This window comes from Atractosteus spatula, chromosome 20, assembly GCF_055471065.1.
Source record: "Atractosteus spatula isolate fAtrSpa1 chromosome 20, fAtrSpa1.hap1, whole genome shotgun sequence".
NCBI lineage: Eukaryota > Metazoa > Chordata > Actinopteri > Semionotiformes > Lepisosteidae > Atractosteus > Atractosteus spatula.
In genome coordinates this window covers 15124699-15139527 of record NC_142725.1, presented here as the reverse complement: position 1 = coordinate 15139527, position 14829 = coordinate 15124699, and the positions used below count along the sequence as shown (strand labels likewise).

Genomic DNA, 14829 nt, shown 5'->3' with positions numbered 1-14829 from the left:
TATCTCTCTTATCTCTTATATACAGTGAATATTAGTTACTTGTTTTTAATGAACAACTTTGTTATAGTTGTGCTGTGGTAAGAGAATGAATGAGCAAGAAACCTCTCTAAAATGTTTAATGATAAATAGATTCTGCTTTTTAAAAAGCAGTTTCTAATGAGCTAATATGCCAAGTTAAATTTGAAAATCAAAAATAAAATGTGTTTAAAACCTGGCTGCAGAAAATTGGGTTAAAGCAATTTTCAGCCCAGTTGACATGAAATACAGCATGTCTAACATAAGCCTTTTACAGCTAATCACATGAAATTTCTTATGATCAAAAGAAAGCCAGTAACAAATACCAAACTGCCACCAAACTATTCATCTAAAGACTGTTTTTGTTGGGAATGCTAATACTTTTACCAGTCAGCTGTTGTCAAGGCACCATCATTGCCTTTTATATTTTAAAACTAATATACTGACATTCAAGTTTTCATCACACCTCTTTAAAGAGGTTATTGGGCCTTTTCCACTAAGGTGCTGGTTGCCATAGTAACAGGCAAGCTTAATGTTGGCTTTTTCTGTCCATTAGCAAACCGGGACAAAAAGGTAATAACCTTGACTTTCAAGAGCAATCCTGAAATCTGTGGCCTAGAAAGTGTGGAATTAAAATACTGTAGTCAATCCCAATTACAGATTTATTTTCTTCCAGCAGTGCTGTCAGTAATCACCATGTAAAATGTCTCAATTGAGTCACGGTGTTTAAAGTTTGCAGGTTTCATAATGCATCATGAAAATGTCTTTGATCATTTTCAATTTTGTGAATATTGGGGAAAAAAAGTGGATTTCTTTTGCTGTGTCCTTAAATATCTGAAGCACTTACTGTAGTCTGTTCTTATATGACATTATTGTAGCTTTCTAAATATGCATCTTGTCAACCAAACTTCACATGGTATGAAGACGTTTTGGCACAAGGGTGCTTTTTCTGCTAAGCAATGCAGTCATTATGACTTGAATACAAGGAACCTGGCTGCACAACCTGTTGTCTTGTACTTATTCTGAAAATTAGCCATCCAGTGTGATTGAGTTGTAAAGTCTTTCCTCTGACTCATGGTGCTGACAAAGCAGTTAGGCTTATTGGTTGGGTTCTTTCAGGGCTCATTTCTCACAGTAAATGTTTCAGAGGGTATCAACATTTTGATGCTGGCAATTCTAAAACATCAATGGTGCAGTATGTTGGGTTTCCCAGCAAAGTAATATGTGCAGAAACTCAATGCACCACAGTGCTGAGACAGACTTATTGTAGACTCTTAAAACATTACAAAAAACACCAATTTTATAACATTTGCAATCCTTAGGGCCATTGTTCATGTAAAAGCAAAATGTATTAGTCAGTATCACATATCAAATTTAGCACTTTAGATTATCTGCTTGTTAATGTGGATTTTTCAAGGTTGGGGAAATTTTGATTTTGATTTTGTAATAGCATTCATTTGTGTTTGCAGTTGATTGTGTTTTGATTGTGTTTGATTGTTGATTTAGTTCTTGAATAACAGAGAGACATGAATGGCATAGATTGTCTTGAGGACATTTATTGAGCTTTCACAAAGATCCGGACAACTGTCTTTTCGTAAACTATAAATGCAGTTTTCAAAATGTTACAGTTCTTGAAATGTAGTATTGAAATGTGTTTATGTGAGGTATTTGAAAAGCATAGTTACTGAACGCAATGTACTGTATGTTTTTTAAATTTAAATGCCCTTCCTATTTAAATTTAAAGGCACATATTTAGTTTTGGCACATAAGGAAATAGGTACACATTATATTGTGCCAGTAGTGAGGGCTACATATAGGCAAGTACCAGAGAGAGATATTTTCTAATCTAATATAATATACATTATATGCCCAAAACCTACTTACCAAACTATGAGTTCTGTACAAAATCACTGTTACAACATTACTACAACAGCCCTCAGTTCTATGTTTCTTTTTTTCTCAACTGGGTGATACAGTACTGTATAACAGCCAGCAGCTTCAGGCTCTATATATTAATACTTAGTGTTGATTTTAAAAATATGGTTTTCATAATGTTCTAATGTATAAGGAAATTGAACTTAAGCACCATTCTGTTTATCCTAAAAAACCTTTAGGATTCCACATATACTTCGGTGCTTTGCATATTAGACTAGAATAGTTTTAAGCTTACCCTCCCCTATTATTAGAAGCACAAAGTTTGTTCACATATTTTCCAGGAAATAGGGAGCTACCATGTATCATGACAATTACTTGTTTTTTAAAAAAAGCAAACTGCTTGTACAATGATTTACAATAGTCTTGCTGAACAAAGCTGTGATTGAAGACAACATACTCTATATTTACAGGCTTTTAAAGTTCACAGAAATGAACACTTCTTGAGTTTCTTTAGGACTTTACAGTATATAATTGTAAGACATGAACTTCTAGTCTTATTGTGATTGTATGAATTGGCTAAAAGGGTAAGAAATACCGCTTTGTGCTGTTTGGAAATGTTTCCCGTTCTGCCTGAGAATAACATGGAAGGAAACTTTTGGATTGGTTTCCCATTGGAAACAATGAGAAGTATGAGAAGTTAGCAGAGGGTGAAATGTGAGCAAAATGATACTCAGATTTCCTCACTTATTCTGAAGAGTTGTGGTTGGCTTAGTTGGTGCCTCTTTATTTCTGTATATGGTGTGTGAGCACCATACATTGGATTGGTGTTCCATCCAGGCTGTAGGTCCACCTTGTGCACTATGCCTCTGCTAGGTAGCCCTGATAGGGTTGCAGCAACCCTTATCAGGAGTATGCAGCTTTCTGATACTGGACAGGTGTTGGTTTAGTGCTTGCAATTTAATATATGCTGGTGTATTTTGGTTTTCTGATGTTTGCTCTGCCACTGAGTTTGGATTGTTTTTTATTTAGTTGCCTCTACTTGGTAACTGCTGAAGAAACATTATTTTGACAGTCAGACAAAGCACAAGGTGAAGGGCAAAATCTTTCCTTGTTGAAATTTCTCTTGATGTTAATCTGTTACCCTTTAATTTCAACTTCTGCCTTGATGTCAGAAATGTACAGTGAAAAGAAAATGTAAATCACTGCCAGATAAGAGCTAATTTGCCTTCTGAGCATTAGGATCCTAAATGACAGGGCAGGAAAAGTTTCAGAATTAGGTCAGGCTGTCATTAATCCAAGGTTGACAGGTTTGCATTTCTGGTCCTGCTAAATTAGCAGTGCATTCTAGTGTGTATCTGCTGTGAAAGAGAAAGCATCAGTCTGCAATTAAGTGCTGGGGCATGTCAATTAAAGATGTTGGACTGGGAACTCTTTAGCTTTCAAGCTAATTTAGGTTCTGTCTTTACAATGAACACATACAGTATGTACTTTCCACTGCTTTGTCTGTGTTAAAATGAGTGGTCAATGATTTGCGAAGTGCCTACATTTGAATAACACAGCTGGTGGGGTTTTTTTTTTCAGTAATTTGTCACCAGAAATCATTATACTACACCCTAGCAAAAGCATTACTAATAGCTTCCCTTCAAAAACAGCCTCATATTGGTATTTTTGCTTGCTCTTGGTTTTGCTTTTTCAATCTAATACTCAAGTTGTAGTCCCTGTTGCCTAAAAGAATTACCCCAGAAGGGTGGCAGGAGAGGCTGTCATTTGGATGAGATGTTAAACTTGGGTACTTGGGTCATTATGGATCTCAGGGTGCTGCTTAGTCATTCCTAAAGTTCTTTCTTCATTTGAAGGGGCAAGCAAGTTCTCACTTTCCCTGCTAATGTGTTCTGTAGGGGGGATCCTGTCACATACAGTAGGAGGAAGCTGCCACGCTTCACCAAGGTGGTTGCTGTTAATCAGAGAGGGTCGATGTGCTCTTTCTTCCTATATTGGAAGTGCTTTGGGAAGATAAATGCTATAAAATACCTACTAGTAGTACTGCTAGCATTAGTTTAATACCATTTTAACACTGTTCCAAGAGATTTCTGATCTTCTTACGCAGTTAGAGTTCAGGACCTTGGATAGCTCCAAGGTTTAAAAACAATAACCGCTTTCCTGTCTTTTAGGGAGCTATTTCTGCCTTACAAGGTGCATTACGATTTCCATCTCTGTGCATCAGGGACTGTCAGAACCTTCTAATCCCTTGGCCTATGTGGTTGGGTTAGAGAACCTGAAATGAAAATGCCAAGGGAATCACCCCGACTGTGACTGTTTTAGGCATGTGGGGGATCTTGCACTGTGTTTTAATTCAGAAGGCTTGTAAGTCACTGTGATTTTAGATTTGTGTATTGAATAAACTAATTAGCACAGATGTCTAGAATTCATTGGTTATGAAAAAAACAAGCCCAGGTGATAGCAAAGATACAGTATGTGTCTGCTAAATGGCATTATGTTTCTCAGTGTTGGTGTCTTCTACAAGCCTGTCATGCGATTAATGATTGCAGGGCAAGACCAGAAAAGATAAAGCTAGCAGCTATATCACCGTGCTGCTCACAACCGGCAACCCACTAGAGCTCAGCAGGTGTGAGCCTGGCTAGTACCTGGATGGGGAGACCTCCTGGGAAAGCTAAGGTTGCTGCTGGAAGAGGTGTTAGTGGGACTGGTAATATGACTGGTTTGAAGGTGGTCATTTGCTCTTAAAGAGCAATTTATCCATGTAAGTGAATGACAGAAAAACAGACCTCATCTGAGCCCTCCTTTTATATTTTCTTTAAGAAAAGATGTTCTCTGTTCTACAGTTTCACTTTTCACGTTTTCTCCGGATGAATTGTGACCTATAACCAGTCGTGTCTTCAATACAAACTTTTCTATTAATATTAAGATACCTAGTCGCATCTTTCTGTAATAGTTTATGTATACAATCCAATAACCTTCTAACTGATTATATTTAACTTAGTGCACTGTTATTTTTTATACATCTGTGGAATCTTTTGAATATGAAGCTAGTCAATTGGTATGCTTGTTTTTTTTCTTTCGTCCCAAAACATTCACCATTTTACACGTAGATGGCTGAGAACGTCACATGTGTTTTACTTTATTACTGTTCACACCTCTTTTCCTTGCGTTTTTTCTAGCTTTCTTTGCATTCAGTTTCAGCAGTGGGTGTTAAAACAGGCTATTCAAATGGCTTTGAAGATGCATTAAACACGCCCTTTCAAAGCTGGATTACTTCCTGTTCTTTCTTGTGCTTTATTTTCAGGTCTGGCAGTTCACCAGATAATCACAATCACTGTGTCTCTTATCATGGTCATCGCTGCCTTGATAACAACACTCGTCCTTAAGAACTGGTAGGAGGGAGTCCCTACATCCATGTTTCTACCTTGTTGAATTTTATTGAGAAGTTTTGGATCTTTAATTTAGACCTCTTTAATAACGACGCCCCTCACTACACTCAGCACACACTTTCCTTCTCCCTTTTAAACAAACTGGAGTGCCCACGTCTAACTTGACCTTTGCGTTTCTCAGTCATGCAGCTCCAAACGGAAACGTTATCCTCTGATTTATACCTAGTAATGTTCTTTTCAATTGGTGAGCCAAGCTATCGATCGAGATGACCGAGGTCAATCTGAAATGTGTCCCAGTTGCAGTGGGGCAATATGGTCAATCCTCTGCTGGATTTATCACTTAGTTCATGACTTTGGAAGAGCAGACACTGATTCTCTCTTCTGACACTTTACAAGTGGAATCCCCTGTCCTGAGAAAAGGCTTTAGTATAAAAAAACGATAGAGTTTGAAAACATACTGTCTCAACAGCAACGACTAGGGAATAATGAATCCCATTCTGCTTTATAGTTTTTCTCATACATGGCATGTACATTTTATTTTTTTTTCTTAGAGCTACGAAGCACAAGCCTATGTCTCTGAGCTCAATTCAATAGGAACAACCTTTTTAAAATAAATCTGTAAAGGTAAATCACAAGGCCTGTTATTTTCATTCTGTATCAAGGCTTTCGATCCAAAATTCACAAATTCCCCAAAATAACGCAGGCTGCCTTCTCAAGTTAAAATTGTAAATTTGTTTGCATTTCTAGTGATGTTTCAGAAACATCATTTTTGTGGCATTTTTTGTGGTATGTATGTAGTAGAATTGCAGCCTTGTGTTTTTCTTAGTTACCAGACTGCCTCAGACTGTACAGTAATTTGTTCTCTGCTTTTACCCCGAAGTGAGTAAGTGCTTTTGCTGTTTGTGACATTTTCCCCATTGACTTAACAAGACCTCAGTGTGTGGTACAAGGTATGATTTTATTTTTGCTTTGTCTTTTTGGTACCTGTATTTGTAGCTGTGCACAGAGTGGAAATGGACGCCATAACAGCCACCAACGGAAGATCAACCAACAGGAGGAGAGCTGTCAGAACTTGACCGATTTTACTCACGCTCGGATTCCCAGCAGTGTAGACATATTCACTGCCTACAACGATAGTTTACAGTGCTCCCACGAATGTGTGCGGACTGCAGTGCCAGTGTATACAGATGAAATGATACAGCAGACCCCGGTTTACAAGACAGCATATAATGGAAATAGGTAAGCATGCATTCAGAAATGGTCACCAAATCGCAATTAAGAAGACCCAGATAAAAACATGGAAATATCTGTTTTTTTTACTTGAACCATTTAAACAGTAATTCAGGAGACTGCTTAAAAAAATCTCTTTCATGTAGACTATGTATCTCATATTTATGTTTTAGGATTTATTAACTATAAATGTGTAGAACGATAATTGTGCTATTTGCTCCTAATTGAGTGACACACGTGTCAACAAGAATTGTTGCTCAAGTGCTTTATTTGCTGGGTTTAGATAGAGAAAAGACAATCGAACATGATCTTCTCTGCTTAAACATTCGTTAACATTTCTTGTGTGCATTATTGGTGCAGAGATTTCAAGGATAATCCCATAACAGATTTAACTGAGAGTCAGTCTGTCAATCAAGCGTGGTTTCCTCTCTCCCAAAAGGCCCAAAAGGAATTAAGACATAATATCTGTAGTTTACTAATGATCCATAGGAATCACAAGCTAGTAAATGTTCTATTTGTAATATTAAATTTAGATTGACTTCCTCTTACAGAACTTTTTCTAAACTCGCAGTCTACAGCTGATATGACATGTTTTATAAAGAGGGAAAGGCTGCTGTAAGGAAATATGGCCATTCTTGCATCACAATTCACTTGCACTGGGTTTTATTGTTCATTCAACAGCTGCATTTACTGTACGTGTTTCTTTTCATTTTTATTTCATTTCATCTTTGTCACTGGGCTCTAGCTAGAGTACAGTATATACAGTAACACTGCTGTATAAAGTTGAACGGTTTGTTGAACCTGCTGTTGTGTCTCCTCACCACACTGAGTCATGTTGGTCCTTAGTTCCCTGTGTGTTCAGTGCTCTCGTGTACAAACACGTCAGCATCTGTTGGTAAGAGGTTTTACCTGGCAGAGAAAGTAATGCTTTGTTGAAACAACTTCTAAATAAAAAATCTCATGCCCCGTCTTTCATTCCAGTGTTCCATTTTTGTCCTCTTTTCCATAATCATGCTTTGTATCCAGACATTTCAAGGGGTTATTACATTGCCCAACACATTCACACAAAATCATTAGCAGAAATCGTTGCATTTGTTGAGATTTTAAAAGGATCACGATAAATGGTTGCAAGGTGTCAGTCCGAAGGCTTGCTTTCGTGCTTGCAGGGAAGAGCTCAAGCCAGTGCATCAAGCACTGTGCAGGTCCAGCTTTGTGCATAGAGAACTTATGGATGAATCTTATAAAGATCAAGCAAAAAACACTGTCTTGATTTTTCAGAGTGGTATACATTTAAATGTAAATGGGCATTTCCTGCATAGATTAATTTACCTAATAAGTGAAGTATTTATTACGCTCTTTTGAGCATTAGGTTAATTACCTAAAATTGGTAATAGTACATAGCAATTAAGACCATATAATATTTGCTGCTAATAATAATTAAAGGCACTTTCAGAGCTCATTCGGAAACAGCTACTGTTAAGAATAGTAATGATCATAATAATTGAAAAATACAAAAGACAAAAAGTGCTAGACATTGACTAAAACCTGTTACCATACCAACTCCTCATACTGCATCTCATTAAGGCAGAAAGCATAGAGGTGCAGATGTGCTAACACTTCTATTATTAGGTGATTACTAAGGTTAAGTCACAGGGGAGCTTAGACTTTTATGTTTTTATGTTTCATTGTGTTCACATTACAATCTCATGAATTTATTAATGGAAAAGCAGTTCCGATGAATTGGGACTATCAGTTAGGCAACCTATCCAGGATCCTGTTAATTCTCTTAATGTTAGTTAAACTAAATGTTGTTAAGGAACAAGTAATAGGTTTATTCCATGCTGAAAAAAAGAAGAAAGAGAACACAACGTTTCGGCCGTGGAGCCTTCTTCAGGTGTCGAAGGCTAAAGATGTATTAACATGTATTAAATGTATTAAATAACATGTATTAAATGTTGTTAATACATTACATGTAGCAAGACCTACAGGTAAATGTGAATACAGTACAATATACAAATGGTAGTTTCATTATTATTTGTATTAAACAGTTGTAGAGGTTTCATAATGACTTCATTACTGCTACGTGAGGTTTACTTTTATTTCTGGAATTATATTTATATTAATTTTTCAAGTCAACAAAGCATTATTTTTAAGGGGAATCCACAGCAACACAGTTATTTTTCCCCACAGAGGATAGAGATATTTTTTGTGGCAGGCCTGTGTGTTGTTTGTCATGAACCAGTACACACAAGCCCATTTTTCTGCTCGCTGCAGACCTTCGCCCACCGAACGGCAGCTAATTCCAGTGGCCTTTGTCTCTGAGAAATGGTTTGAAATCTCCTGCTGACTGGCCGAAGTCGCTTTACTTCCTGTGGGCGGAACAGACTTCATGTTTCCGTTTCCTGGTACGTACCTCAACATGTTCCTCGAGCTTTTCTCAAGCCAAAACCCAAGCCAATCATCCATGCGCCAGCCTTCAGTTTGTTGCCACGCGTAAAGCTACAGTACCTCTCTAAATGACACAGTGAGTCTCCCTTGTTTGCTCTGCAGGTATTTGTTGTTTCGTCTACCTAAATATTTACTGTCGGTGTTTCCTGCTATGCTAATTTACATCACTGTAGTATGCAATCTTACATACAGTGTTAAGTGTTTTTTTCATGCATGTAGCAATTTACAGTAAGACTTATAGAGCTTTCTTCTTAATTTCAAGTGGAATGTAATTGTAGGAAAATGAAGATGTTAGATTAGATTATTAAATCCAAGATGTAATGCTTACACTATAGGAATCTTGTTTCTCCAGAGGCAAAGGTAGGTACATTTTCATTATTATTCCCATATTGCTGTTTTTCCAACCATTCCTCATTGCAAGCATTATGAGCTGTTTTTCCACCTTTGCATGGGTCTGCTGTGCAAATCCTTATAGGATCAGTCTACCCAGCCAATATGTGTGTCTTTTTTTCCCCTCAACTCCCCCCCCCCCCCCACCCCACAAAAAACAAAACAAAAATCAAAATGGGTTTTGCGAAATAAAAAAAAAATCTCTGCACCAATTGTACTCAAATCGAGTAAAGGGAGGATCATTTGTAAAAATGTAGTGTGTGTTATATTCAGCCCTATTACACAATAACTACTGTATACTGTAAACACTTTACAGCATTTTGAATAATGTCAGTGTTGTACTGTAAGTGCTGACAGGCACTTATCATGAAGAATTAATTAAGACTTTTTTTCTTCCCAAGCCTGAATTAATGTCTTTCTCTCACATATGGATTTGTATTTATGTGTTTGTAAGTGTGTACTGTACAGTATATACACGCCATATGCATGCTACTTTTAGGTACTGTATATAGAGCTATATTTGTGTGATGAAAGGGAGTTCCTTAGTGCTTTGAAGAAGAATGTTTCTTTTTTTCTTTTTCTTTAAAGTTTGCTAGGACAGAATTTCAACATTTTTTCTAGTTGGAGCTGGGTTGTGGTCACAATCTGTAACAGCTTTGAAGACAAGGGGGTGAAAAGAAACATACACTTATGTACAGTAAGCATACATACACCAATTTGCATGTGTGCTAAAGGAGTACAGAAGATTTGGGAGAAACTCAGTCCCAGCTCCTGCCAAACACCTGAGGTATAAATATGGGACTTTGGACTTTGTTTCCGTGTTCATTGCTCTGCATCCCTTCTCCAGCCCTGCCGTCACCTTGCAGTAAACCCATTGGCTCATCTCATAGTGACGTTCTGACAGCCTCTTCCTCATAGCCAGGTGGTCTTCTCTCAACCAAAGCGCTGCATGTCATTAAAATCTCATTTAATAGGCTTTTAAATACATAATAATTTGGATGCTGTCTGTATCTCCTGAAATATGGCATATACTGAATGCCATACATATATATATATAAGTAGCTATATATAAGCTATATAAGTAGTTACAGTATATATTGCAACCTTATGTATATGTGCAATTTTAAGCAGTTTGTGTATACACTTTGTACAGTTTATGTATACACTGTATAGCTCATTATGGCTCATCATGCTCATGTAGGGACATAACAAAAATGATACAATACCTTTATGGGTGTTCGTATATTAAACATTAAAGCATCAGTTTATGGCTACAGGGGAAAGCAGAACTTTTTCTTGAGAATACCTCTCTTCAAGACCTAGTGTGGTGTGTTTGTATTGTATTGTATTGGACACCCAGTTTTCATTTTTGGATTAATTTTCAGTAGCACCTCATCAAATTAAAATGCCACAGTAATGTATTATGAAACGGAAAGTAAAGGTAGAAACTGAAATAAGAAATAACTATATATAAACATTTTCAGCACATTTGAAAAATTCAGCTTTTAGTCATTTCCTTGAAATGACGTACAGTACTGTATAGGAACTGAGGCCCCTTTAGAAGCAGGTACTGGACTCCTATTCTTTGTAAACTTAATAAAAATGAGACCTTTCTGTTTTCTGTTACGGTTCAGCACACTGAATTGGATTCATTTAAAAGTCTAAATACAGTCGGGAAGAAAAAAATGAAGGCACTGAAATGGTGTAAACCCTATGGGGGAAGAATTTTCCAAGGGAATCAAGTCTTTGTTATTGACCCAGATTTTAATGAGAACAGAGTGCCTGCAGGTCTTGCAGAGAAAGGAGGGAGTACAGAAATATGCTGGCTGTTCTCATTATAATTCAAGTAAAGAGAGGGATAGTCAAATCCTAATAGTTTACAAAAAATATCGGAAGATTATCTTTTCACCTTCCTGTTGTTTAAAGGTGCTAGTTTCTTATTTGCTTAACTGATCACCCCTAAAGTCCATCCTTGGAGAGGTTTAAAATGAGCAAATGTGTTTCAGAAAGGGTCAGAAAGGCAGGGAGAAAAGATGACCAAATCACTGTGAAAATTAGCCTTTTTTTTTAGGTTGGTTAAAAAAATTACCTTTAGCTATTTTTTGTCTCAGAGTTCTTTGTTTTTTTGTATAATCTATATAATTTTCCTAAACACTCTTTAATTTCATTATGGCTACATTTAAATTCAGGGTACTCTTTTATTTTTCCCACAAAATGAAAGGTGTGTTGTAGAACTGATGCTTTATATAGGAATTTCCTTTCTAGCCTGAATTGAAGACCAATTCATGCATTTCCAATGCATTTCAAAGCTTTGTTTGAAGTAAGTCAGGGAAGAAAAGCAAGAAAACAACTATGAAGAACTGAAGAGTTTTATGTGTGTCTTGTTTCTTGCCTGGAAAGTAACTGAACAAGGGACAAGGGAGACTTTGAAAAAGTGTAATTAAAAATGAGAAATTCTGTGTGTGCTCTGCAAAAGTAGTTGCTGCAGCTAAGAAAAAGTGTGCTTTGTTAAGAATGCCAGACTGAAGTATTCACCGATCTGATTTTTCTGTTATACATGACCATGAAGAGATAAGAGCGTGTTATTTCTGAGCTCATCTTTTGTGCTTGTAAAATAAGATTTTTTCCTTATTTACTTTACTGTAAAAAATGCTACAGAAAAAAAATCATTATATATTCCTTATATACTCATCGATCCATTTTCAATAACTCCTCAGTCCAATACAGGGTCACAGACAGCCAGGCCCAATCAGACAGACAGTGGGCACAAGGCAGGATTGTGGATAACTCCTCATGATGAAATATGCCTGCTTTAACAAAAATAAGCAAGGTTATCAAAAATAAATGGGGTAATTTAATTGGAGGTTTATTCGTTTCAAATTAATACATAATTACTGTAGGAGTCACAAAATTTATAAGCATTAGGATTTAACCACCTATAAACCATATCACTTGTTCACATATTGTTAAAAAGTGTCAATGTTGTGACATTGCTGAGACAATGTTTGCTTTGTTCATTTGTGTACTTGTCTATATGTTACTTGGCTTTGGTTAACTACTTTTTTCATTTTCTTAGACCTTTTGAACCCAGAGATGAAATACAAAGGCGTAGAGCTGCATGAAACCATATGATAACATTCCCAAGAGCATGAACGATGTTCTTATTGCTGAGTGTGCTGGTGCATCATTATGCCTTTAATATAGTTACTCTCTCTTCAGATGCAATTATCGTCTTACAGAGGAGTGTAAATCATAGACCTATCAGGTGTTAGTTCAGTGATCCATAAAGGCTTAGCTGGAACAAAGGCTACAAACCACAGTAAGTTGGTTCGGTTTCTCTCAGCAGATTTTGGGAACATTAAACCTGGAAGCTGGGATAAAAAATGGTCATGCATACATGGTTGTTTGTATGGTCTGGTGCCCATGTTGACACTCAAGAGGGAATGAATTTTCATTGCTTTTGAATTGGAATTACTCTATGCCCTTCTGAGGATTACAGGTTATGAAATTTGATGCATGCCGAGGCATTCAATAGTCTAGCCTGGCTTTGCATCCTTACGATAATGTAGTGCATTTATGAAATCAGCTGTTCATAGAAGCAGCTCGTCTGTGCTGCCTCTTCAGGTCTGTTATTCATTGTTACAGCTTAGAATACTCTTGCATGTGCTTATCTAATCGTTTGTGTGTTTCTCTTCACAGGATTCCCTTGGTAAACCTCTAAACAAAGCAAAACAAGCAAATACATAAGCAACAGGTTTTGTACAACTGTGGGACTCATCTGGACTTTCATGAACAAATTTATTTTTCTAAAAATAAAAGTAAACAGATGCCAGTTCTTATTATTATGAAGAAAACTGTGGCATTTCATATATATAGAACTATATAGATGGAAATGAAACTAAGCATGCGGAGTTCTGTAAGGTGAGACATCAAAACGTGGAGTATCCCAAAGGCCACTGAAATACTGAACTGTGATACTGAACAATGTGCCAATAATGCCATTATGTGCCACAAACTGTACAGAAGGGACCTAACCTAGGATTCCATTGATGGTTAAAAATATGATCAGCAAACCATTTCTGACTCTATTCCTCCATCATTCATTACCCCTTTTTTAACACAAAGTGAAGAAAAGAAAAAAAAAACTTTTTGAATACATTTTAATGTTGTTCAGGAGTTGTCGCAACTTTCAAACATTTATATGAAGCACTATACAATTATGAAGAAAGTCGAATAGCTTTCTATAGGGTTGGTGGTACAGTGCATAATTTTAAGGCATTTCCATAAGATCCTTGGTTTCCCGTTTGAATTTGATCTGGACTGTCTATTTTTATACTAAGAGTGAGAGAAATATGAAGAGACAAACTAGAAATCGCAACACAAGCAGTAGAGCCCTCTTGTTAATTAATATCAATATATTTTAATTACCCCTTGGTGTCCAGTGTGAGAAACAGACTCTCTTGGCCACATGCCCAAGATGAACCTCATCATTAATGGATATTATCTTTTGCATCGCTTTTGTGCATTAATGCAAACTTGTAATTGTTTTCTTCCTTTTATTGTAAAATTTATTTAAGCCACAATTAGCTTTTTAATGCATACCATATGTTAGTGGCAGTATCTCTCATGGGATGTCTTGGAGAAACATTTAAATCTGATGTGGACATAATGATGTACCCAAAGTTTAATGCAAAGCAGATTGATATCCTCCTCTTTGAATTCTGCTTTCACTGGAATGAGAGGAAAAAAGAGCAAGCTCTTCATGTATACCCTAGAGAGGTATCTTTGGAGTAAGTAAAGAAGAATGAGTCAGACGACATTGGGGGAACTGATTAAGGCGTTTACTGTTTGGTCCACGCTCTGGATAATATATAAGTGCAGTACGCTTAAATGTGACTGAACTGTAGTATATAACAAGTCTAATTTAAAAATCTGAAAAACAGGAATGAATGTTGTTTACCAGAACAGATAACAATACAATGTGAAAAGAGGAATGTCATTATTGATTTTACTCAGAAAGATATTTATAGAACTTGCAGTGTACACTGTTATGTTTACTAGGAAGTCTGTAACAGACATTTTATTGCAGCATTCTTACTGTCATAAGGTTTAAGTTGACTAGGTCTATTAACTGTGCTTAGTTGTGCCATTTCACTGTTCTTAAAACACACTGGCTGGGTAATACTACAGTCTTTTTCTGTTACCTACTCTGAATGCTTTAACACTCCTGTAAGAGATAACTGCCTCTTTAACCTAAGATGTGAGTCCAAGCTTGTGTCGCTGCTGCCTGATTTAACATTTTTATTGAAAGTAAGCATTTTTAAAAGTCCGAAGGATATAAATTGATGTAAATTACAAATGTAAATGTTTTTTTCTATATCCCTACTTCTATTTGTGTACCTCTGTGTTGTAGTTTTTAATTGGGGGCTTTTTTTGGAAGGGTGGGGGGTTGTGTCTTTCAATGTTCACAATGGATTACAAA

The 14829-nt window shown here is 36.6% G+C and overlaps 1 protein-coding gene across 1 annotated transcript in view; it reads left to right on the top strand.

Moving 5' to 3' along the window:
• Window positions 1–8856, top strand: part of ajap1 (adherens junctions associated protein 1) — a 39241-nt gene extending 30385 nt beyond the window's left edge. The window contains exons 3-5 of the mRNA XM_088938205.1: window positions 5195–5282; window positions 6276–6518; window positions 8784–8856. Coding sequence (XP_088794331.1) covers window positions 5195–5282; window positions 6276–6518; window positions 8784–8856 — 404 coding nt within the window. The remainder of the gene's footprint in view (window positions 1–5194; window positions 5283–6275; window positions 6519–8783) is intronic.
• Window positions 8857–14829: the final 5973 nt, after the last annotated feature.